The sequence below is a fragment of the Athene cunicularia genome (assembly GCF_003259725.1).
Source record: "Athene cunicularia isolate RWA chromosome 4 unlocalized genomic scaffold, athCun1 chr4_part1, whole genome shotgun sequence".
NCBI lineage: Eukaryota > Metazoa > Chordata > Aves > Strigiformes > Strigidae > Athene > Athene cunicularia.
In genome coordinates this window covers 9,774,685-9,802,055 of record NW_020799098.1, presented here as the reverse complement: position 1 = coordinate 9,802,055, position 27,371 = coordinate 9,774,685, and the positions used below count along the sequence as shown (strand labels likewise).

The window sequence follows — 27,371 nt, the reverse complement described above, 5'->3', positions numbered from 1 at the left end:
ATATAATTCTGGTGACAAAACACCTCGTTCATTTTAAGATACAGGTCCAAACATTTACAAAAGGGATTATGTGACATAGTTGCCTGTGGCAGCAGGCAAGGAATCAGTGGATTTCTTTCATTCCTGTGTTCCTACAGCTCTGGAGTTATAATTCACAGAGCATGCAAGGAGAGGGGCTATCTACTGTATGGTACAAGGTTCAAATATGCTGCCACTGTTATTGCTCATTAACTGGATTTAATTGCTATAAGGTTCAAGTAGATAAATCAGTAAATATTATTAATACCCATGGAGTCAGGGGACAGTTTCTTTATATCGTAAACAAGTTAAAGAGCCAGGAAGCACTACAACATGGATACATCAGCCTACCTGAATCTGTGACAGAGCTACATGTGGAATGTGCAAAACCATGACAAAGCACACAACATACATTCCGTCTCTCTTGCATGCCTGTAGGACAGTGCTATTGCAAGCATTCTGATCACCTGTATGACATTAGGAACGGTCCTGCTTTTAAAGGTAGTTCTGCAAGCAGACATACAATAATAATGTTTCACGATTCTCTTTCAGATATGACTAAATCAATTTATGTACACAAAAGTATTTGGAATTTCACTTTTGCTAAATGTCAGCTATCACCCTACCTTTGAAAAATCAGACCGGACATTTGCTCTTTTTCCAGTCACAGTAGTAAAGGTGGAGAGGAGGGAAGGAAAGTTATTTCATTTATACTTCAGCAGCCACCATTTTCTGCGGGTTTGGCCTTCTACTACATTTGCATTATCCTGTTATCATGAATTAAACTCTGTAGGAATGGGTCACATTTACATACTTAAGCATTCTTAATCTTCATACCTGCATGATCTTCTAAGAAATACTTCCATATATTCTGTGGTGAGTGTAACCTTTACCCGGCTCACCAAGCATAATTACAGATTAATTGGTTGGGTCTGGGTTTTAAAACAGTTTAGGTAACACTAGCTTAGGCAACAATACATTAAATTATATAGGAAAATGAAAACACCTTCAAAAACAAAGTTTCAGGAGAGGACGTTATTTAACAGTGAGAAGGGAAAATGGCCTGCGTTCCTAGTAATAACATTAATTCTATACTTTCTATACTTCTATATCTGAATCTAACCTTCAGTCTTGCAAATACAATAAAACCAGCAGAAATATGTTTTTCAAGAAGAAATAAAAAATAAATGGTATATAGGAAATTCAGCTGATGGAATTCTGAGTTTATGTTAAAGGTTATTTCAATGTCATATTTCACTGAAGAACCAAGCACTTGCTGGTATTTCATCTTAACGACTTCAGTCCAGTCCTTTATGCCTCCAGCTCCCTCTTGTGGTGTATCAGCGTTGATCTGCCTTACAGACCACACCTTAAAACATCCAATTGCACACCGAAGCTGTGTGCCAACAAATACTACTGTACAGGTGTTGAATGTTCTTCATGACTTCCATCTCTATATTTTAGGCATCAGTATAGGAGATCTTTACACTGCAATTAAGAATTTAAATCCTTTGACCGTGGTTATCTCTCCCAGTATTTTCACTGTCCCAAAGCATACTATCTGCCCAGAATAATAAATAAGTTTCTTCTTTTTCTTTATTTCACTTGATAGATATTTTTTATATATATATATATATGTATATACACACAGTACAATATTTTTCTTTTGTGATAGAGAATAAATGAGACTTTTCATTGCTGGTTGTTCATTAAAGTCAACAGATTCCAGTTAATAATGAAAAAAATTAAACATTTAATATCAAAAGCAACTTCAAGTATCTTCTATACATTTTAGTATTCGGTATATAGTAAGGTGGTTTGAGGGGTTTCTTTTTATATCAAAAGTGTATTTGAATAGGTTTATTTTTAGCCTAATACTTTAGAGTACTATTCATATCAGGCATGGAGTTTAAAATTATGTATCTCATGGTCCCAACTAGCTCTTCACAAGAACCATAGGTCACTTGTACAATCACGGTGTATGTTTCAAAACAGGGTTCGATCATTAGCAAAGTCAAGATGCAATTACCACGTTTAGAAATGCACTATTTTGTTCTCCTACAACAGGTCAAGCTATAGTCCTTGATGTGAAGTAATATACACCACCACTGTTTGTAAAACAATACCTGACATAGGCATAAATAGTACTGAAGTTCCCAAAGCTATTCATCCCTTTACCTTTCCGTACAAAAATAATTCAACTTAGGCATATATTGCACTAATGTTATCATACTGGATAGCTCTCATCCTGCATTATCTGTTCTCTTTGCTTAACTAAAATTACACTAAAGTTTTAATTTCCATGGAAAACCTGGGAATAGGGCAACAGACACACATATGGTGTGCAATAAAGGGATATCTATCATATCAATAGTAATCTCAGAGGCATTCATAAAGGAAACTACACATTAGATTTGGAGATCATTTTCTCCAGTAGATTCATCATTCTCTCCTGTAACTGTAAGCTTTGAACTTGAATGATGTTTTGCTGATCCAGAATCCTGCGCACTTCTCTACAGGTTTCTTCCATAGCTCTACTCAACTTCTTTTGTTCTTCTAACATGGCCTCCATTAATTTTAGCTTCTTCTTTTGGAAGCTGCAGCTTTGCATTTTTCTTTTCTTAACTGGTCTTTCTTCAGCTCTGAAATGTGAATATTTGTTAACAATTAAAATCACAGTTGTAAAAAAAAACTGCATTAGAAACTAAAATTCTATACTACATTCTTGGCCAAGCTACAACCTAATCTATTTTTTAACCCATCTTCTCCAATAAATTCCCACTCAATTGCATGCCAAAACATAAGTATTTACTGTATTATTGCATAGTGTTACAGACTGTAAAAAAAAAAAAAAAAAAAAAAAAAAAAGTTTTAAAATCTCATTGTTTTTAATAACCGTTTTCCCTACAGAATACCAGGCGTTTGTTTTGGTTTTGTTTTGTTTTTTTTTAACACATTGAATTTATAAACTGTATTGGGAGAGACATTGTGCTCATCTGGCCACTAAAACTCCAATTTTAAAGCTGCAATAACCATCCCATCCAGAAAAATCTCTGCATTGTTATGTGTGGTGTTAAATTACATCTTGTTTTTTAAAGCATCACATCAGTAAGGCTACTGCCACTACAGAATACTAGTCTGACAATTTCCCTTGCACTGAGATACAGCAGTTGCTCATTTATATATTCCATCACAAAACATTATAAACAACATAAAAGTTTAGCAGGATACAGGTTAGAAGATTCCCTTTTTTCTTAGTGGATGAGGGAAAGGCTGTAGATGTTGTTTACCGTGACACTAGTAAGGCCTTTGACACCGTTTCCCACAGCATTCTCCTGGCAAAACTGGCTGCTCACGGCTTGGATGGGCACACGCTTTGCTGGGTAAAAAACTGTCTGGATGGCCGGGCCCAAAGAGTTGTGGTGAACGGAGTTAAATCCAGTTGGTGGCTGGTCACAAGTGGGATTCCCCAGGGATCAGTATTGGGGCCACTCCTGTTTAACATCTTTATCAATGATCTGGACAAGGGGATTGAGTTCACCATCAGTAAATTTGAAGATGACACCAAGATGGGTAGAGTGTTGATCTCCTTGAGAGCAGAAAGGCTCTACAGAAGGATCTGGACAGGCTGAGTTGATGGGCTGAGGCCAACTGTATGAGATTCAACAAGGCCAAGTGCCAGGTCCTGCACTTGGGTCACAACAACCCCCATGCAACACTACAGGCCTGGGGAGGAGTGGCTGGAGAGCCGCTGGTGGAAAAGGACCTGGGAGTGCTGGTCAACAGCTGAATATGAGCCAGCAGTGTGCCCAGGTGGCCAAGGCCAATGGCATCCTGGCCTGTGTCAGCAATAGCGTGGCCAGCAGGGACAGGGAAGGGATCTGACCCCTGTGCTCGGCCCTGGTGAGGCCGCACCTCGATTCCTGTGTTCAGTTTTGGGCCCCTCACTACAAGACAGACACTGAGGCACTGGAGCGTGTCCAGAGAAGAGCAACAGAACTGGTGAAGGGTCCAGAGCACAAGTCCTGTGAGAAGCAGCTGAGGGAACTGAGGGTGTTTAGTCTGGAGAAGAGGAGGCTGAGGGGAGACCTCATCGCCCTCTACAGCTGCCTGGAAGGAGGTTGTAGCAAGGTGGGTGTTGGTCTCTTCTCCCAAGTAACAAGTGACAGGACAGGAGGAAATGGCCGCAAGTTGTGCCAGGGGAAGTTTAAATTAGATATCAGGAAAAATTGCTTCACCAAAAGGGTTATCAAGCCCTGGAACAGGCTGCCCAGGGAAGCGGTTGAGTCACCATCCCTGGAGGCATGTGTAGATGTGGCGCTTAAAGAGGTGGTTCTGTGGTGAACCTGGCAGTATTAGGTTTATGGTTGGGCTCTTTTTCCAACCTAAATGATTCTATAATTCTGTGATTGACCACATTTCATATCTGCTTTTAGAGGCATTTGCCAACTGCACTTTTTTTTAAAAAAATTAAATGTATTTCTCAGAAACACGGGATACTATGGCTACCTTCTCATATTTAGTTTAACATCAAGTTTTATCAAGTAGGATAGCTAATAAAAAACAAACCATTATTCCCTCTAAACTCCTAACATTTTAACAGACATTTCAAGCCCACTACAACCCCCCGCCTATAGTTTTGTTTTCACCATAATATAAAGGCAAGACTCTGTATTCAATATAGTAATCAATTGGTATTTGGATTAAAAAACAAGTTCTTCTGACATTCAAAAAGAGTATTTGTAGCCCTTGGAGAACACCAGATTGCTCAATCTAAGTCTGTCTATGTATCCAGTCATGTTGATGTTTCTCTAGCAGAATGTCTCTAAGCTCTGGCAGGGTATAAAAGTTAGACAAGCATGTATCAAATTGTACATCCTCATCTGAATCTGTAGAACTGCCATGTGCAATTTGGGTAATATTTTAAGAATTTCCTCTGTGCTACATCATGCTGAATTTCTGTTTTGGAAGAAAGAGATAAATCTAGCTATAAAGAGAGTGCTCTCGAGGTATATAGTTCTCATGGTTGTCCTAACTTGGGGTGACAGTGCAACACATTAATTCAAAACCAGCCTGCACAGCATGTAAGCCAGAACACACACACATTGATCTGTTGCTCTTAACCTGTGATCTAAGAAAGAAGCATGCTGAATTGTGAAGGCGGAAAAAAGGCAAATGTTTAAGTGTACTACACATCTTAAAAACCTCCAGTTACAGCTGGATAACTTCTTTTCTAACTTAAAGTGATAGTCCACATGTTCATTCACACTTCTTGTAACTTCAGACTGGAGTTACAGCATCAAAGTTATCTGATGATGGGTCTTGCAATCCCTTCACACAAACAGCAATCTCAGTCGTGTTCTGCCAAACGCAGTACCCTTTCTAGGTGAAATGCAGTAATGAGATAGCACAGTCGTGAGTAGTATGCTGTGTCAACACCTTGCAGATTTCAAGACATCCTTGAATAAGGATGACTTGAACTCTTGACGAATGTGTTTTTATTAACATGAAGAAGGGGAGTGGAGAGGGAGGTCACCCAGCTGTGGCAGATTTGTATCATAATTTCATTCATGTTCTTATCCTACTTGACAGGCTTTGTGCAACAGTGACTGTGATACTCAGATCTCTCAGCAAGAGAAAGAAACAGTCCTAAGCACCTGAAAGACTTCAAGCAAATATAACAAAAAGACACAAGCCCCTTGACATTTAAGAGCGCAATGACCCAAAAATGGTGAGGTCTATGAAAACAAGCAAGTGTATTAAATTAAATGCTATTAAATTCTCGGGAAAAAAAGAAATTTAGCATTGGTCTTGAGAGAAACTGTTTGAGTACTGTTTAGTCATTTCAATGTGCTGTCCCCCTGCATACAGGTAAAAAAGAACAATCTTCCTTTATAAATATACACTAAGATGGCAAACAAAGACCACTAGCTTTCAGATTATCCAATAATTTAAAGTTACTTGGACAATTCAAAAGGCTTTATCACCATTACACCACTATGATGATGCTAAGGGAAAGAAGTAGTCGTCATCTTTACATTAAACAAAACTTTGGAAGGTATACAAAATAAACTCATCTTTGCAGATTCTGTATATAATTTTTTATTTTGGGCATCAATTAAATGTGCATAAAATAAATACATGCTGCTCTGCTCAAACTGTGGGTCAAGCTTGCAGCTGATCACAGAGGTTATCACAGCCAGACACTGCTGCAAGAATGGGTCTTGACTGACAGTAAATTTGATTTGCCCCCATTAACTCTAAGGGCCAGAATGATTTGAAATGTGGTTCTCAAAGAGGTCAAGCAAGTAGAAGAGGTCTATAGCAGTCTAAGGACAACACTGAACCTGTTATTCAAAGGTTCACATCACTGCACTCACATTCACAAAGAATACATGCTTTCTGGTAGGCAGAGCAAGAAACTTTCTGAAATTATGGTATTATTTTAGTCAAAGACACCTTTTGAATTTAAACTTGTTTTCACAGAGAATTTGAATATTGGAAACTCGATGGATCTCTATCTTCTTCCCTGTACAATAATAGAAAGTACCTAAAGTAAGACCTCTCATCTGAAACAAGAACAGGCTCCTAGAGCCACAAGAGGGCTTGTGTCTTGTCAAAGTAAGTGCTAGTGAGAATAGTCCTTAGTAAGGAATGAGAGAGAAAATCTGAGGCATGTCAATGGTATTGAGCTGTACTGAGTACTGCATGACTTCCTTGGTAATTGTGGTTGCCATTTGGTTTTTAATTTCAATTGAGACAAAAAATAAAAAGGAGATGGAGTGATTCGGATTGAAAGATCTAAAATAAGCTTTAATTTTGAGAGAAGAAAAAAAATCTTTGAAGAGTTTTCATAGAGTTTGTATAGCATTTTACCTGTTTTTCAGTTAAACAATTGTGGTCCATCAAAAGCCTGTAAGATGTATAACCATATGTCTGAGACAGTAACTGTCTTGTGCAGCTTCTGAGAGGAAAAGGAGGCAAAATGTCTGCTGGTGATGGCAGCTACTAAGGGAACTGTATCAGCAGTATCTGCAGTCTGCTAATAACTGAGAAAGTATTCACTGGCGAGTACTTGCTCAAAATCAGGTTTCAGCACAGAGAAGTCTCCCCAAAAGCCAGGGCACAAGGATTCTTCAAGGTCTCCAAAGTACTCTCTGTGTTTGCTTACAATTAACAAACACAACTTGGTAATTAGACAGTCTTCATTGAAAATAAATATTTATTTCAGCCACCCCTAGCTTTGGTGGTGCTCCCAACTTCCTTTTGTCTCCAGCCATAGTGACTATCAATGAGAGGGCTTTATGATCACTCACAAGTCCATGGTAAGCACTTGGAATTCACAATAATCTCTTCTCGTAGAATAGCTCTTGTGAAGGAGAGCTCTTGAGAAGGGGTCTACAAAAGAAGGATCTAAAGAATCTAATTTATGAGTAAATAACCCTCATTAACATGAAACAATGTAAAATGTCCAGTAATGCCTGAAGGAGTTATTTGAATACTGAAGTGTTTCTTCAGATCCTAAGCCATCTTTCTCAAGAAGTTCTAGGTCTCCTAGGTAGCCAGAGAGACCTCTCCAGTGTCACTAACTTTTTACAACAGAAAGACAAGAGGGAAGCAGGGATAGAAATACGGGTTCAGCACTGAGTAACCCACCAGCATCAGTATCATCAAATAGTTTCAACTAGGAGTATGTCTAGTTTGGCAATCTATAGGCACAAGCATAAGAAATAATCAATGTTTGCTGTAGCAAATACCAATCAGTTCCCATTGCTGATTCTCCATGTTGCGTTCCTGGGCAGCCAACATCTCTGTGACAATAGGGGTGCAACAGATTCTGACAGCATCCACAGCCTCTGCCAGAGCAGCTTCTCCACTCTTTGCCAAGCCTAGTCTTGAAAGTAGATTTTGAGTCTAGAGGGAAGAGGTGTCAAGGAAATCCAGGACCTCAGATACAATCTGCTGATACTCTTGGGTCTCCAGTGTCTATAGCAGGCAGCCTCCAAGAGAACTGGCACTGGTATCCCCCTGACCACCCAAATGAAATGTGGAAGAGCTCTGGCATTGCGACCATGTTCCAAGCAGAACCTTGCACACTGTAAAACAGACAGGTAGGGTTCAAAGGAAGCAAACCAAGGGAAAGAAAATGTTCCCTCTCATCTAGGAGCCTGAGCAGAAATGACAGTGTGTATTGCTGACCAGGAGGAACAAAGCAAAACTTCCAGATAAAATTAGGCAAGATATTAGGCAAGTCTCAAATGCATTTTCTGTCTACCTATCTAAGATCAATGTAATTCACAGTACAATTAAAAGTTTCTTGACTGATTGCCTACACTCACCCAATAAGGTTCATATCAGGGATGTGTGTGGATAATTAATGAAGCAGCAGTTGAATACAAAGAGTAATCTGTCTACTAAAATGCATTGCCTTCACAAAACCTTAAAAACAAGTCTTCTCTTCCAACTACTTCATGTAAAATGGGTCTCCAGTATCATCAGTTTCTGGAATTTATGGCTTTCTGACTTGTTTGTGCTTTTTTAGATATGTACAGATCTGAGCAGAACTCTATAACCCATATCTTTATGGAAAACAATTAACAATTATCTCTAAATAAGTAATATTAGCAATGGCACAAAGATCTTCAGAGTCTGAGTACTGAGGATCAGGCAACCGGATCTTCTGGTAAACTAGGCTCATTCAAATACAGCCAGACGCATTCAGGAATTAATGAGGCTCATCACTGAAGTGAAGTGTAGAAAAGAACCACAAAAATGGCTTAGAGCCTGGGCACAGCATCTTGCTCTGATAACAAATCTGCATAATGAGTTAAAATGCACTACATAATGTGCATAGCCTAAAGCTCAAACTTCTTTGTAGATGCTGCCCATTCAGATTTTAAATAGCCATGGCATAATTTTAGAAAGTTTAAAGGCTTTGCCAAAACTGTTACTTCCTGAATTAGCATCCTAACCAAGTTTTAATGCACTTGTATTAAACAATTCATATCTTGGTTAATTCATGCTACCAATTCCTACTCTTTCTCCATGTGTAAACCTTCCGTACCAGATTATTTAATCTACATTTTAAAATTAAAGGATACCAAAGATCACGGTACACAACTACGTTGAGGCAAAAAAGTGAAAAATACTGAAAGGGTCTCCAATACAGTGAAAAGAAAGATAAATATAAGTAATATCTAAAAGTTTAAGTCACTGTATTCACATTAGAAACAGATCCCTGTAGGAAGGAGTGAATTCTCCATCTTCTGAATATATCAGATATAGACTGGATATCTAGTAAAAAATTTCCAAAAGTCGAACGAATCATAGAAACAAAGAAGTGGAGGACAAGAGAGACATGGGGCTCCTGACTGCAGTAGTCCTCTGCTGAAGGGAAGCGTGTCACAGAACCCTCTCCATAACGTTTCCGGACTCCACACTAGAATAACTGAATTCAAATACAAGAAGTATATTTAGTAACAAGAAGTCAGGCTAGATGATATGGTGGTATTATTATGGCCTATTAATCTACGAATGTAACTCACCCCCATTTTCAGTACAATAGAAAAGGCAGAGCAGATGAAGTCTGAACCACATTCGCAGTCTGTATAATTATGTTCTGTCATTATTTTAACAATGAAAATAAAGACTATAAATTACCCACAGGGTGAAAAAACACTGTTTTCAATTAGATAAAAAGTCATTTATAGTGGTGTCAGGAATTTTGGTTTTAAAAGTTTAAGCTGCAGTATAAGACTCCACCACATTGCATTATATTATCTGACCATAATAGAATATGGTCAGATGTTTTATGGACATTGCAGTATAATGTAAGATTTGTGGAAGCCCAAGAGAAGTGTTAGAACAATACCAAACCAATACTAGGCATCCTATTAACGGGAAACGGGCATTCCAAATGTTTTCCTCATTGGCAAATTGCAACAAAAATTAAAATTAATTTTATCCCACATTAATTCTATTATCACTAACTAGCAAAATTTAGTTTATGTAAGAAGGTCCTAAAATCAAAGAATTTCAAATAAAATGCAAAGGAACCCAGTATCAACTATTTTTAAGTGGAGAATATGTAGGTATTGACTGAAGTATAAATCTCAACATTTTTCTCTATCATGAAAGCTAAGTATTAAATTCAATAATTTGTTTTAAATTGTAATTTATATAACCAAGTAGCCTCCTGCTATGTTCAAGGATACTGCAGAAAATGCAAAGCTGACACTCAAAAGCTGTGTTTGAGCATGTGAGGGAATAACAGTAAATTTTTCAGAAGTTTAAAAGTTGACTTAAAAAAAAAAGTACTGTTTGAGGGTTTTTTCACTATCCATTGTTGCCGTAACATTACGCTTTTTATTACTGAAGAATCCCATAGCATAAGCTTACTTTGCTCAATTGACTCATCTGTGTATCATCTGCTTCACAGAAAAAATATATACAGTTGTATGTAACAAAATATATATAGTTGTAAAGTATACAGCTGTAAAATGCATCTACATTTTACAAAGAGATATGTGTGTATATTTTTCAAAATATGTTTCAAAAGAATTGTTTTGCATAGCCATAAACTAGACAAATTGATCAGGAAATTGAGGACCTGAAATTTTCTTTTAATTTCAAATCCCAGGACTGTCTTTAGTTCCTTTTTTTGAATCTGTTAGATCAGCTGTGTACAGTTTAGAGGCAAGGGCATTTACAAAAAAGCCAAAATGGACCCAAATTTTGTATGCTAATTCTTTTCTCTCTTGTTGGCTCTTTCAAAGTGTTTTTCAAATACAGGATGACACACTAATTGCTTAAGCTGAAAATTGCTTCTCAGTTCATAATTTTCCATTAGTAACTATAAAAGAATTATCTTCCTTGTCTTACAGGAAGCTCTAAATTATTTTAACCCATCTAATATCATTAGCAAGCGCTGTATTTCCTTCTGGCCAAGAAAGGGTTCCCTATTCTGCTTTCATTCATCAGGCTGAACTAAGCAGGTCAAAGCTGTACAAGGTTTTCAAAACCCCCTATGACTATTGGAATACCACTTTTCCTCCTTCCAAATACAGGCGCCATTAATATCTTTCTGATTTTTAATCTGATCACAAAGCTCATCTGAACTGTCTTATCAATCTCTCAAGTAGTATCTACTGCTCAACTTTTTCTTTTTTTAAACGCAGCAGAACTGTATTTTAACAGTAATGTTAAATGTTTTAATATGTTGTTAAATGACAGGCACAATACTATATTGCACAAAATTCTTTTACAGTAGAGATTATGAGAGCTTGGCTGCATCTGTAATCTAGGGAGCAATGTATTATGGAGGTCCTACCACACTGCCAGCACCTACCCCTCCCTCCAGCTCCCAAACCCTGTTGCACAGCCATCCTTAGCAGGCAAGAGCAGCACTGCAGCCTGACCTACTGCAAGGACAAAGCCTCACTACCCGACAAACAGACTTGCAGGCATTTGAAAGCCAGCCTGTATCATTAAAGGCTAGATTTAAATGTTCTGCAGTTTCTAAACTAACCAAGTGAAGTAAAACAAATTAGGTAATTACCTTGGATAGAGTAAAAAACCCACTGAACCTGAAGATGGTTAAAATGCATTCTAGCCTAAATTTTCCAGATCTTATCACTATGGAAATAATTGTTAGAGTGGCTTAAGCCCACTTTAGCTGTAAATGAAAGTATCTACATGAGAGTGAGAGTCTACATGCAAGATACCCATTTGTGGTTGATTAGCTTGACTTCTGTGATGGCTTGTCTACACTTTGCAGTCAAACCTAGTGTGGTGATCTCTGTCCTCCCCTACCAGTCGCCTAGGGTGAAAAAATCTCTGTTGTCTTGCAACTGTCCCTAAACTGAAGAAACTTAACATCTGGCATTTTTAAAAAGTCTGATGTTATCGAATAGTCTAGTGAATAAACTATACCTCGTGTTTGTGGAAAAGTGACCTTCTAATTAAATATTAAATAATATTATTGGAAATCAAATTGTGAATTGGGAAAAAAGTTATTGCATCAGAAACATGATCTTAAAGTTTGCAAATCCTAAAATCAAGAGATATATGACGACTGCGGGGCTGGAGCATCTCCCTTATGAGGACAGGCTGAGAGAGTTGGGGTTGTTCAGCCTGGAGAAGAGAAGGATCCAGGGAGACCTTACAGCAGCCTTCCAGTACATAAAGGGGCTGCAGGAAAGGTGGGGAGGGACTCGTTATCAGGGAGCAAAGTGATAGGATGGGGGTTAACAGTTTAAAACTGAAAGAAGGTAGATTTAGATCCGATGTAAGGAAGAAATTCTTCACTATGAGGGTGGTGAGACACTGGCACAGGTTGCCCAGAGAAGCTGTGGCTGCCCCCTCCCTGGCAGTGCTCAAGGCCAGGTTGGACGGGGCTTTGGGCAACCTGGGCTGGTGGAAGGTGTCCCTGCCCGTGGCAGGGGGTTGGGACTAGATGATCTTTAAGGTCCCTTCCAACCCAAACCATTCTAGGATTCTATGAACTAGGATGAAAAAAATTGTTGCTTGTGAACAAAAAGGTTGCTACAATTCAAGAATTATACACCCTAATATATATTCACTTGCCAAAAAAAACCCTTTTAAAAAATAATCAGCTACTTAAGGGGTATTTGCTTGAATTGATTGAATGAATTTACCCTAGCTTTATTCATCCAAGAGTAGGCCTGGAAACAATAATCCAAACTTGTTAGGTTGGTTCTTCTTCCAGCTCAACACCTTCTCAGTTTCATGACTGACAGATTATTTTACTGTAATAGTTAAAGCCTCACAGACTCATGATAAGGATCTCTAGGATCAACTTTTTTCCTGCCAGAAAACTGTAATCAACTCTTATTTCATACCACTCTGGATGAAAAATGAGACCAGTAAAGTCTCAAATTTGTATCAAGTGTACAACCCTGCCTTTTGTTAAAATGCTGCCTTCCAGAGAACTCAAATCTTATCAAAAAAGGAAACACATGTTTGCATTCTCAAACTAGCATTTACTTTGAAAAAGTGACATTCTCAATTGTATTTAAAATGTTGCAATGTACTTTCAAACTGCATGAGTAGCATTTCAGTGTCCACGGAAATATTTAGTTTGCATCTTTTCACCATTTTAATAATAGCTGAAGCCAGAGAAATTTCATACTCGTACCAAAAGCAAAACTAGAGCAAGCCAAAAATCATCTAAGCAGTATGTTATATCTCTGATAGCACTGCAGGACTCTCTTGAACATGCCTATATTTCTATTATAAACACTCTACCTCATGTGAGCAGTGACATGCATGCTGAGTTTTGGCATTATACAACTTTTTTCCCAGTTCTCCTACGCCCTTCCAGTCTCTCACAAAGGAATAAAGAAAATGCCCTAATTCAGCAAAGCAGCTGAGACGGGGAAACAGATCTCATTTGTGATTTACAGAAAAGATACAACATCTATTAGAGAAAAATGTGCCAGGGCATCCTCTTTACATAGCAGACCCAACTCATTCTGTGAAATGCAAGGGGGAAAAATAGATGCTACCTCAGCTTGTAAGAAAGTAAGCTGGATGAGCTCTCTGAATGTTCATCTTCAAAGCACTCTTCCCTTCCTTCATATGTAAACTGGTTATATGGCAAATAGAGAGGTGTCGACTTAGCTGATGGAGATTGCGAGGCCTCTGTCTGTGATGTAGAAGGACCTGGTTGCTGATTTTCATGCATTTTCACATCGCTGTGGTCTGTCACTTTGGATAAGATCCTATCAATGGTTTTGTAGTAAGGCCAGTCAGGTGCAACAGTTTCACTGTCAGTCATGCATTTTAATTTCCTGTAAGAAAAGGCATACAACATTAAAGCTTGTTTTCCTACAAAAGTACTTTTCATACAGATCATCTATCTCAAAGCATTTGTTCTGGTCACATTTAGGGGTCGAACCGAATACTTTTTACAAGAATAAAATTAGACACTTTTTTCTTCTAATCTCCAATGAAGCCTTTCAGTTTCTTTCCCTAGTTTTGACCCTGTGATTAAAAGTTGCATGTAAACCCCAAATGAAACTCAATACAAATAAAAAACATTACAACTTCTAAGGGAAACAGTACTATGTTGGTTTCAGAATTTTTCTTCCCCTTAGAGAGTGCCAGGCTAACCAAACTGACAACTAGAGTAGTCAACACACCACAGCCTTTACCAAAGTATGGGCAGCCCTGTCCCCTCCATGTATTGAAGAATATTTATTTTCCATGATGAATGCAATAGGCTATAAATGTAATTCATATCCTTTTCCTAATATTGTCCAAAAGCTCTGAATTGCCTAGGTAAACACCCTAATGGGAACCATGAGATGTAGATGCCTGTTCATCTGTTACAGTATTAAGATCAGTGTAGGAAGAAGTATAGAATTTCATTAATTTACAAAAAAAAAAAAAAACAATGAAAACAGTTAATAATGCATTATAAACAGCATGCACAAAAACATTACAGTGAAAGGACTATCAACCATGACCTTGTCTTTCCCATGCATCTTATTATGAGAACTATTCCTCGGTCCTAACAAAGTTCAGGGCTATTCCACTTGGTACCCATTGTAACTTTTACTGAGAAATATAAACCCGAGGTGTATAGATGAATTATACATCTCAAAGAAACGCCAGTGCCCAGCTAAAGTCCCAATCTTTCTTTCCATTTGCCTTTCCCATTTGGGATCTTGTTACTCTAAATCAAAATGTAGCAAAGGAACACAAAAAAGGCAAGACCAATGACAAATTCTCCATTTTCATAAGCCAGATTTCATTCAAATTAACAAAAGGCTGAACAAAATCTGATTCTCACAGCTAGCAAGAGGTTTCCATTTGCAGAAAAAGGGATAAAAACTATTCCTGGACACCTGGCCCACCCCCTTCTCTTGAAGTCTTTCAGGTTTTTCCTCCTCAGAATCCATCCTGCCCACACTGGTCCTGCAAAGGATAGAATTAAATAACATGTAAACATGATAAAAATGGTGCCAAACTTAAAAGTGAGAACCTGAAGTTCTTCCTTTTAAACAGCGCTCAGCCTAGGGTAAGGGGAAATCCACCAGTGAGGAAAGAAGGCAGAAAGATTTGCTTAGATTTTAAAGCCATTTAAGGATTCTTCTTTTTTTCCTCATCCTTGCAAGGTCTGATGAGCTTTTCCAGCTATTTAGAAATGCACATCATAGTCCTGCATAGCAAAGCCTCCACAGTCATCTGTATTTTTATGCCCTCTATGCATTCAAAATTTTAATTTCATACATGTTTCACAACCTACTGCTGCAATTTCATAGTCAGAGAATATCTAGCACAACCTACAAATACATGTATATCCATCCAGCACAGATGCAAAACAGCTAAATACAGGGCTGACAGCAACCATCACTTGGTATTGATTCTTTTTAGTTCAATTTTTTAGGCTATTTGCATGAAAAACCTAACAATTAAACCACTATAAGATACTAGCCAAGTCTACATCCCACATTTGCCCATGTTGAAGCCCCCAGTATATTCAAGCAACAGGGTTTAAAATATTATCATCCTCAGCTGCTCACTGAAATGCATTCAGTGGCGCCTGGAGAGCAGAGGGCTCCAGGGAGCCCTTATTGTGGCCTTTCATTACTTAATATTATAAGGAAGATGGGGAGGGACTTTTTAAGAGGGCCTGTTGCAACAGAACAAGGGGAAATGGTTTTAAACTAAAAGAGGGTAGATTCAGACTAGATATAAGGAAGAAATTTTTGCAGTGAGGGTGGTGAGACACAGGCACAGGTTGCCCAGAGAAGCTGTGGCTGCCCCCTCCCTGGCAGTGCTCAAGGCCAGGTTGGACGGGGCTTTGAGCAACCTGGGCTAGAGGAAGGTGTCCCTGCCCGTGGCAGGGGGGTTGGGACTAGATGGCCTTTAAGGTCCCTTCCAACCCAAACCATTCTAGAATTCTGTGAAAAGTTTTCAAGAGTAGGTATTTTGCCCAAAGTAGGTCAGTACCTTGGTTTTTATGTTTGAGGACACCTGTGTATCCTGATCCCATTCTTTTACAAAACTATCATGATTTTGAAAGAAAAGCTGTTGTTTATTTTTTGCCCACACAAGTGTAGCGTTGCAGCTATATAAACCCAGGCATTTCTTTGGCTCTGGATGCCTTGAATGGATACTAATTCTTCCACTTCTGACTGCTTACCATATCTCTGGGCTAAAAAAAAAGGGATTGCTACCAGGAGGTAGGCAAGAGAACTTTGTTAGTTTAAAAGCAGCACCACCAGCAACCATCTACCTGCATGGAGCCTGGCTCATACATAAAGAAAAAAGGATGAAACAGGAGAGATGAGAAGATAAGGGGGAAGGGAGTGTCAGTCCTTTGGAAAAAAAAAGTAGGAATGCTGCAGGTGGAGGTAAATAGGGAGAATATTCACTGGAATAGTAGTGATGCATTAGCTTTCTGGTAAAAACAGCCTAATAACTAATTTTGTAATATAAACGTCAAGTTTCAGGATTCACTGATTTTTAAGTATTTTTTTCTACAACCACGAGAAAACCTAATGAGACAGCTGAAAGTTTTTGCTTGCATTAGGGTAAGCATACTTCTGGCAGAACTGTAGTCTAAAGCAAAGCTGAATTTACTGCTGTCAGTCAGTCGTTACCATAACTCATCTCAGCAGGTCCTAGTTGCATCCGAACTGTAAAGTTGGAGCTTTTTGTTTGTTTTGTTTCTCTGTGTTTTGGTTTGTTAGTCTGTTTTAACAAAAAATGAAGATGTTAAAAAGAAACAGGACAATAGTAAGGCTGAGATGCAATAGTCCAGAAATGAGAGAGGAAGATGAGCCAAACATTCAACATTCTGGAATTGGGAAAATCACTCCCTGAGTGAGCAAGCCAGGCAGAAAATTTAGGTAAGAAACAGAGGTAAGTGAGAAAGTCAGCAGAGCTTGCAAAATAAATTCATGCTGAGTTTATCTAGACCTGTTGCTGTTTCATGAGGCTCTATTAAAATCCAGCTGAGAGCAAAGGCAACTGAGAACTCTCTCCAAAAACTCAGGGATCAAAATCAAGTTTCCAGTGGACAAATATCTGACGTATGAAAAACATTGCCAACCCAGTTAATCTGAAAGGTGGTTGCTTGTCTTATTGTAGAGAAATGAATAAATTAATGGGTTTTGAGATCCTACTGCCAAAACACTCCACTGAATGGACTGAGACAAGAGTTGAGTAATTTGTGCTGCCATTGACCTTTCTTCATACTTTATTCTCCGTGCCTATTAAGCCACCTTCTAAAATAAAATTATTACAATATCATGTTCTAAAGAGTTTTTTTTAAATCATCATTATTTAGTCGGTAAAAAGCAAGCAATCTCTAACTTGCCTTTTTTCAGGCTTTGCTCAAAACACTATTGCTTTTTTATTATTATTACAGTATTTGATATTACTGCTTGCCTTAAGGAATGGATACAAGATCCATCTCCTGGGGTTTCTGAGAAAAGCTTTCGAAATAAATAATAAATAGCAACTGTTCATGAACCAATCAATGGTGAGGAAAAGAAAGATGTATGAAAGTAAATACTAAGTTGTGCATCTGCTTTAAATTATTGAAATTAAAGAGAAAGATGGTAAAATATTCAAATTCAACTTTCTGCAGTAATTTGGCTGCACTTATATTTTATCATTTGCTGTAGCAGAGGTCAAATATTCCAGTTGCTTAATGTCACAGAGTATAGCAACGGATTACACAATCAACAATGTTTAATTGCTATCATGTACACATGAAAATAAAAAATTAGACTAATCTTTTATTCAAATCATGAGACTGATTAAAATTTACCAATCATTAACATTAATTGACTGCGATTCAAATCAAAAAGCAACAGCTGCATCCTGTTTTCTCGGCTTTGGGGAGGGTGATGTTTTTGAAAATAATAAATTTGCATACACAGTTCTTATTTTTAAACATCAGAAGGCATCAGTCAAAACTGTGGACCACTGCAAGCTTTAAAAACCCTGCTTTCTTTTTATGAGTCAGTGTGTATTATGTCAGTGGAAATATTACAACAACAGATACAGTGTGCTGTTACACATTAAGATCAGCACATTAGCGGTGACAGGACAGTGCTTTCTTTTAGAAGAATTAATTACAGGTTCGTATGTGCTGAATGTCCCAAGTAGTCTACATAATAGAAAGAATTCAGCACATACCGTAAGTGATGCTAAACTGCAAGAGCTGGCATGCTAATCTCAGAAAAACTTTTGATGGCCAGCACATCAGAAAGCTTAACTTTGAATTCCAGCAGGCTTGACTCAGCCCTTCTTCCTGCCCAGATGGATAAATAGGGAGGTTCATGCAGCTTACCACACAGGTGTCTTTAAAACTGAACATGAAAAACCTGGTAGCTGATCTATCCACAGCAGATATTTCAGATTCTACAGCAATTCCTAAAAGCAGAGTTTTACTCAAATGCACCCACAAAAAAAAGTATTCCTTATACCTATTGTGCTGCGTGGAATCTTCCACCCAGCCAATTTCCATGATGGATGAAATGGTCCTTTAATATACTGAGACTCCAGTATACCCCAGTATACTATATATTACTTCAGGTCATGGTACATTTTTCCCTGAATAATTTCCTCCACATGCACTTGGACCACAGTAGTACAGAGGAATACAGGAACTGCTCCCGTGTAGCCCATCGTCCCACTGCTTCGCTTCTGAAAAAGGTCAGTGCTAAATACTTCAAGAATCATTTTGATGGACAGGTTTTAGGGGCACATTCACCCACAGAGATACTTGCCTAGTTTTCCATTGACAGCTAGTAATATCCTGAAATCCGTTGTCTTTTATAACTCTATCTAATCTGAAGACAAACAGTGTCTGTATTTTTATTCAATAAATCTAATCTTTAGTAAAAAAAAACAAAAAAAACAAAACCAACCTAGCGCTCTCTTGGTGTCAATGATTTTCAGTGCTAATGAGCTCCACATGCTTATTAAGTAGTGTAATACAAATTTATATGACTTTAACTAGTTTTACATTTCTTGCCTTGCAATTCCACTAAATAACTTATTGTATTACGGCAAAAGAATTATCTCCTTTATGCTCTGAAAAATTGTACTGTATATTTTTATGCACCTCTAGACCTCCTTTATATGTCTTTGCCTTCTTTCCCAGTGAGTCACAAACTTTTCCATTTCTTTTAATAAAGCAAGCTTTCCACATCTCAGCCTAACTGTGTTTTTTAAACATCTTCTCATTCTCTTGTCACCTCGCTGAAATATAGGGCAGTTGGAAATAAACACAAGAATTCAACGAGTAAACAATGACATAGATTACATAATGGCGCTTTAACATCTGAATCATGTTTTTACCTCAGATGTGGAGGAATGGGATAAGACCACCCTAAAATGGCTTTTGTGGCAGATGCTCACATGCACCAAACTACACGTGAACTGAGTTTATCTAGCAGCACAGAATTCCACATAGGATCCACACATACCCGGAATGAGGTGAACACCTGGGCTGTGAGCCCGTACTGAGCTCTGTGCCCCCGTAAGCACGCACGTGGTTGCATTAGCTTCAGCAACTGCAATTGCTGGCTAAGAAACGCTGTTCCCCTCTATATGTGTTTGTCTGACTTTAACTCCTGCACAACGATTTAACGGCTTTCACTGAGCAAAATAAGCAAAACAGTGTTTATAGAACTGCAACTTAAAATGCTATGGGATCCTCGAACTGGAAAGCACCATTATAAACATGTTAACTGCTTTCTAGTTTAGATCCTTTAATGTTTCCGATCATTAATATCTGTATCAAGAGATGTCCCAAGATAAGGCTTGCCAGCGATAACACTTCTAACGCTGACCTTGGTTAAAAGGACTAGTAAAAATATTCAAGCACTGCTTTTCCTTTCATAGAAAAAGACACACACATATGTGTACCTGCATAAACATATGTATAGCAATTTGTAGGACAGAAATTTTATTTACTTTTATGACCTTCTGGCACATAGCTAAATAATAATGTGATCTGATTAAATATTCTAATCTAGTTCATTTCTGACTATTAAAGTAAGACTAGAGACCATAGCACCTTTGCAACACGGTACACAGTGGGGTAAAAAAGGTAAAGGATCCTGAAGTGGTGGGAAGAAATAACCGCTCAGGTGCAAAACACACCCACACACCCCCCCCAATTCCTGCTGGTGCTACATTCGATCATGTCATGCTTACTAACCCTACATAACCATTACAAATTATTATCAAAAATAGATCATTTTCCCTCTCTCAGGATATTCTTTTTCAGTTTATGCCACAGTGCAGCAATGATGCCCAGAAATACAGTGAGGTAAAACATCTTCCTCAAGTATCCTGCAGGCACCAAAACGTGGAGTAAAACTCAGCTGCCTCACAGCAAAGCCAGCCGTCAGTGGCAACTCACATCATTTAGTTTGATCACAACGTTTCCTATCTTCACACACCAACAAAAAGTACTCAGAAAACTAGAAATCCCAAGTCATAGCTTTTGTTTGTGCCCGTTCTCTCTACCAGCTCGCCTTGAAAGTAAAGCGCATAGGCGTGCTTTGGATAAGAACAAACAATAAGAAAGATGCATTTCATATTCAACAGTACAAACTGAAACAGCACCGTGACAGTGCAAGGCAGTTTTCTAACTCTCCTAAATTAGCATCTTAATCAATAAGCAGGGAGCTGCAATGCACCGCAAAATAGAAAAGCAGCACGACAACATGCAGCAGAAGCAACCTTAGAAGTTCACCGAAACATAAGAATTATTTTTTAAAAGTGCTGTTTCCCACACATACACACACAGTGCATGTATGCGAGTGATTTTATTTCTTCCCTTCCCCCGATGCAACTTTAAAGTAAAAACATTAATTAGTAAAACTGAGACGATCTGATTGATGACAACGCTGAAAATTTAGAACAAAGGCTGACAGAAATAACCTATTCCACTTGGCAATTACGGCACTTAAATATCATGCAGTGTTGCTAGACACCTGTAAAATCTCAGTGCTGCGAGATGTATTTCTCAGCAGGGAGGACTGCAGATTTAGCAGACTAAGCAAAGGCCTGGTAGCCAACAACTCCCGACTTCTAAATCTGCATCTGAGTGTGAATTGCTGGGTGATGCTGGGCAAAAATTGATCTTACTTCCAGCTTTCACATCTACAGTCTGGGTGAAGAAAATTGTAAGGATTACAGCAGGGTTAGTAAAACATTTTGGAGACATTAGCATTTGCTACAAAACACCAAGTTTAATATTATGAGGAAAGATGTTAAAAATTATGCTTGTAGATCAGACAAATGTAGAAGGACGTTCAAAGTTAAGGGGTTTACAGGATTTTCCCTAGTTTTCTATTTGATGAGTAGTCTCTGCATTAACCACAGTAAGGGTGCCTTACAGAAAAGCGAGCAGTTTTAACATGGTTGCCTGCTGTAATAACCTTTTTTATTATTAATACAAGCTTTGAGGAGAGATTAAATAAAAGAGTCACATATTTGATTTTCTTGCATTACAAGCACATAGCTAAAATCACCACTCAGGATTTCCAGTATGAGGCAGTTTGTGCCTCACAGAGATAAGAATTTTTCTAAAAAGGGGGAAAAGAATATATGCAAATATTTCTGTTAAGTTCTAATTATTTTTCCCCCTGCAAACAACAAATGCACAAATGCCTCGCATTTTCTAAAGCCAACTTCCCCTCCTGACTGACACTGCCTGTTCTTTATCATCCCCTTGTAGACACCTCCACCCTCCCCCCGACTCCCTTGGAGCAGTATTGACGGTGCACATTGATTCTCTCTCTGCAGATATAATAGTTCTTTCGCTGCTGCTGCTTATAATTATAGCAATGTGTGTCACTCAGTAATAAGACAATCAATTATTCCTGGCCCCGTGAAATGTAACCCTTCAACTCACAAGACCAAAATCTAGGAGCTTCAGCCCCCCAAAACATTATTCTGTGGTTTGTTTTTTTTTTAAACTTTGCCTTACAATAACGATTCTCACTGGCCACTTCAAACTGCAGGAGTTTCACTGCAAGGAACTGCTGCCAAGCTAACACAATCAGTCTCCTCAGCAAAGAGAAAAAAAAAATAAATCTTCTTCCCCACTAAATACATTTCCATCCCTCTGCATCATAACAATGCTAGCTAATTATAAAGAAACAAAGTTGTCCCAGAGTTTGACATGAAATGGGGGAAAAAATTAACAATGACGTAACAGTACTGGCAAGAGAGAATTTTAAAAGCGATATGAACAATCTTTAATCTTTTATCGACAGATTTCCTCTAGGAGACTTATTTCTGAAAGGCAAAAATCACTGCGTTGTCCCTGTTAAAATCTCTTAAAATAAAAAGAATTAACTGAAGCTTACCTGTACTGGAATGTCATATTTGTAATTTTTATCTTTATTTCCTCTCCGTGGCGAATTTCTCCAGTCATTTCAAAGAGTTTGTTAGCCATTTTCTCATAAACTTTGGCATTCCTTTTAGTTTGTTTCAGCTCATCAAAAAATTCTTCCCAAACCAGCATTAAACCTCTCATTTCTGCATCAGTCCAGTTTCTGGCCCTCCTGTGTTTCTCAGTCTGAGAAGAGACAATGTAACTGGGAATTTCTGCTGCAGCCATTGCTGACTGACCTAAAAGGGTTTTAAAAGAGGACACTTAATATAGATTGAGTTTTTAGTTTAGGTTTTTTGTAGTGCAAGACATGCATATGTGGATAAAGAATTTGAATGACAACAGAACATATGAAACCTTTTTGCAACAGCTTGAAGCTTGAGTGCACAAAATGGGGCCTACATCTGACAGGCAGGAATTTAGTTAAAAGCTTTTAAACAGAGAAACGTCATTTTGATGTCACGTTTCCATAGCAACAGAGCAACTGCATAAGCTACAACAACAAAAACCTTTTAACTGAAAGCCAAAGAATCAGGACAAAGTTGACAGGCCATCAATATTAAAGCTTTTAAACACTTTAGGTTTAACAAAAAAAAAGATCTATGCAGCCTTTGAGAAGCTACTTTTAAGTTTCTACTTCTTTTTTAGCTTTCCCTTACCTTTTAGGCAGACAATCTGCTAGCAGGGGGTCATGGTCGCCTGAACGAGCTTTTAAGTTGCGCCTTGACAGACTCTCTAGGAGGTTGCAAGGACTGAGGCCATGTACACAAAAAAAAAAGCTTTTTTTCGCAAAGATATTCTGCAAAAAGCTTCAGCCAGCTTTATGAAAACTATACATCTCTAAGCTAATAAATGTTTAAGCAGGCAGGCTCATTAAAAAGGAGCCTGCATCTGGGTTTAAGAACATGCACAAAATAGTATTTAAGTGTTTAAATATAGAGAGAAATGTATACAAAATTTCAATATAAAGCCACTTTTTTTTTTTTTCCCTGAGATGTTTTGCTGCTGATAAGCACACACTGCAGTCCTGTCAGTATGAATTTGCCTTTGTAGGTATGTATTACTGTATGTGTATTTTGTATTCCTAGTAATTTAGATGCTATTTATGCAGCCTGTGTTCTGCCTTAGGACTGCAGCAGAAGCATTTCACCTGCTTTATAGGGAACCTAAAAGGATTATTCAATGAGTTAAAAAAAGGCTGCAAGATGCTTAGAACTGTGAATAAATTGCTTTGCTGTAAAACAAGCATTTTGAGCTGGTTTCTATATAGGGCTAAAATCTGCCAGCAGTTATACCAGAGAAGCACTGCTTATTCATTCTATTAAATATTGTGCAACACAAGCAGTGGGCCAAATTCTGCCTCCGTTTACACTCGTGCACTCTGACAATAATCTGTCACAAAACAGGGAGATGCATGAACTGCATTAATTCAAGCAGTACGACCAGCTGAAGAGAAAGATGTTTATTTCCTACAGCTCCGATACAACTGTGTTATGTAAAATATAAATAAATAAACAAACCACGGACCTTTCTTATTATTATTTTCTGTTTCAGCATATAACAACAATAACGACCTCACTGCAGGGCATTTCCTGAAGATTAATGACAGGCAGGGGTTAATGGCCTGAGGCTCACCCAGTCAGTCGTTAATCCCCAGGAAATGTTCTGTGCCTCAATCCTTAATGCTTAAGTATCCTATAAATTGTAAGTCTTCTCATAACCACATCCTTGATCTTAACAATAGTTTAAAAATGCACAGCTTGGTTTGCATGCTGGAGCCTGGAGATGGCAAAGAGGGCACATGATGTTCCTAAAAGGTACACCAGTAAAATTTGTAGTATCGTTGCCTTCTTTCTATTTTATTTATTCTATTGTTTATTACAAAAGGCACAACAGCATACCATAGAACAAGGGGGGGGCAGAATCACACATACTGTACATAGGAACTTCCACTGATCCAACCCTGAAGATGTCTGTCAGAAATATACCTGCTGAGTCATGGGCTTCCTCAAAAAAAAAAAAAGAAAAATTCCCCTCACTTACAAGTAACTACTTTTAACTACTAATATGACAGCCTAGCAACTATTACCTTTAAAAAATGTGTAAATAGCAGCATATGTTGTGATGATGATCTTGCATGGTTTGTCTCTTGGGTGGCCAGCTGGGAGACATCACATGATCAGGGGACAGATGGTGGTCAGAAGAGGATCAGCTGGTGACACGTTCCATTTTATTAATTTATTGTTTTGTTTTGTTTTGAAATTCTCATCACTTAACCTTGGGCTCCATGCAGCTATGTTAATAAAACTGTACCAAACTCAGCTGGCTGCAGACAGAGCCGGTGGCTCAGGATCACCAGGACGGGTTTAAGGAAGTGATGAAGTGTCCGAGAGGAAAACACCACGGGTCTCTTGTTACAGCGCTGGGTCTGACTGGGGACCACTGCTGGCTACTGCAAAGCCAGGCTTGCTTTTCAACCTCTAATCACACATTAGAAGTTTGTTTTTCCCCTCCAGTCTTTAATCCACCCAGGTTCTGAAAATGCTGATTAACACCACTCAAACCTATAGCAAGATGTATACACGTTGTAAAAATAACAAATATACATATGGTCTCTGCTTTAAAGATTTTTTTTCTTTTTTTTTTTAATCTGCTTTCAAAAGCACGACAACCAGGACAGGGTGGAAGAAAACCTGTCCAGCTGCAACATCTTTCTGTGATGGTCCACAACTATTCCTTCCCCTTTTTATCCACATGTGCCTGGCAGATGTGAGGCTGCTCCTTGTGCTCCGTACCGTCTGCTGGGGCCATGCCCAGCCCCCGGCCCCAAATGCAGGATCCTGCAGAAGGGGGGCGGTTGTTTCCCTGTGCAATTCGCATCTCTTAACTTTTCTATACCCTGTTTCCTATTAGTGTAATTGACAGATTGATATAGTGGTATACTGCTATTTAACATCTGTTAAATAAAAGAAATGCTTTCTAATAATACCTCCCTTATTCCCCTCCCCTCAGCACCAGAAGGGAAGCTAAGTTTCCTGGACTCAGGTTTTATCCCCTCCTCTGAAAAAGTCATTGATATTAATTCTGGAGCCTCGGCATGCCTCCTCTGCCTTGCTGAAGCACACGTGCCAAGTGATTGATAAAGTGACTGTTTTGCTATGTGGAGCTGAAAGCAATGAAAGCTTTTTTACCCCCAAATAATCCCTACAGTTCTCACCAGAGCCAGGGAAGGCAAAAACCCCCTCTCCAGGCTGTGCCTCTCTCTGATGATGTTCTGCAGATCTGTGCAGTCCCTGGGAGTCGTGAACCCTTTGTCCTGGCCCCTGAATCAGGAAAAACAGCTAAGACAGGATCAGCAAACCTTTAGGGGAAGAGCAGCCCTTCAGCAGCAAGAGCCATCCCTCCCCAGGACAGGGGCCTTAGGAGGAGAAGCCCCATTAGCTCTTGTCTGCTTCTTGCCCCTCTCAAGCTAGAGGCCAGTCGAGATTCATCATCTACCTCAATGACTGGCTGGTGACCAAACCCCCAATAACTGCTGGCATGACAAGCTGTAGCTCTGCCAGACCCAAGGTATGGATGCACCTGGCACTGACATCCCTCACATGTCCCACTCCGACGTCTCTACTGAAGGCGGAGTCCTCCAGCATTGGCCTCCTTCAGGCTGAGGACAAGCCTGGCACCAAGTACCACACAAGCAACTGAAGCTGTAATGGTTCTCATCAATAAAATAAGGATGTTAACATCTCTTGGAAACCACTGAATGACATAATGGAGCTTCTGAGGACACCTTTGAAGATGACTTCCCTCTGTAGTAGCTGTTTTCCTCCACTCTCCTGCTCACCCCAATCCCTCCTCTGATGGGCACTGCAATGACAAGTCTAGAAAATACTCTTACGAACCCTCAGTGGGCTTGAGGATCTCACTCATGCCCTTCCTCTTAATGCACACCTGCTCCTAAGAGCTCAGAGGAACATGAATGTAATGATCCTCTTGTAAATCTGTTCTTCATATCATCTGTCTAAACACCCTTACCTTTTGTTGCAATCATTATATATCAGCTTGAATAATAGCTCTCACAGCTGTTCCACCTTTCATGGTGATTTCTAAAGATAACAAACCCCAAACAGGGTAGAAAGGTTTCTAATTTGCAGATGTGGATCGAATGAAGTTGCCTAGAGATGTTTCTGTCAAAGAGTTCAGACAACTCCATTAATTCTAACATATCTGTTGACTGTACTTCAGGTGATCTGTGCTAACTGACTGGATATACAGCCTTCAGCTTTGCAAGTGTGGGCTAACACATGCCAAATAAAACTTCCTTTAGCCAAGTTTTAGGGAAAGGTGTTTCCCTCGCATTTGCAGGGAGATAACAGCTCTAGTCAGTCAATTACCAGAGCTCAACCCACAAACTATAAGCCATTAAACCGTGATTACAGAAGAGCGTGTCCAATCCTGCTGATGGGGATTGCGGTAGAAGTCAGACAGCACCTTCTTGACAATCAGAATTTATTCCATTAGGATGCAAGAAATTTCTGCAACTTCTCCTAAATGTATTTCTGTGTCTGAAATCCAAATGGGCAGCTGCCTATAGAGGTGCTGACACCCAGGTCACTGCTTATTTGGATTTCAGAAATGGAAGTACATTAGTGTTGGTTCAGGTGAGTCATGAGACCAATTGGTCTAGTCCTAGTTTTAGCACTACTGGCGACAAACACCCTTTTAGGCAGCGACTCTGAGCAGTGACACTGTGAGGAAGTTCCCACTGGAGGGCCATCAGAAGTATGCATCACCCGTCAAAGACACAGGTCTCTTTAAAGCACATGGGTATTTCAGCAGACCATCCTATAATGTCCTGGCTACACCTAACTCCAAAAAAAGCTGCCTGCACCCTTTCGTGTTCAGGGCAAGATGTTGAAAATGAGGTTGTGCAAAGTACAGGCTTGTCACTGATCCTTGC

The 27,371-nt window shown here is 38.9% G+C and overlaps 1 protein-coding gene across 2 annotated transcripts; it reads right to left on the bottom strand.

Annotated features, from left to right (window-relative positions):
- Positions 1–1,599: 1,599 nt before the first annotated feature.
- On the bottom strand, positions 1,600–23,992 carry MSANTD1 (Myb/SANT DNA binding domain containing 1). Of its 2 annotated transcripts, none has more exons than XM_026846916.1 (4): positions 23,942–23,992; positions 22,389–22,653; positions 13,545–13,829; positions 1,600–2,660 (listed from the first exon to the last, which is right to left on the bottom strand). In XM_026846916.1, the coding sequence occupies exons 2-4, from the start codon at positions 22,640–22,642 to the stop codon at positions 2,420–2,422; spliced, it is 780 nt and encodes a 259-aa protein (XP_026702717.1). In that variant the 5' UTR covers positions 22,643–22,653; positions 23,942–23,992; the 3' UTR covers positions 1,600–2,419. The 2 variants fall into 2 exon arrangements, with proteins under 2 accessions (XP_026702717.1, XP_026702719.1); XM_026846918.1 differs by lacking the exon at positions 23,942–23,992 and adding an exon at positions 23,074–23,106.
- Positions 23,993–27,371: the final 3,379 nt, after the last annotated feature.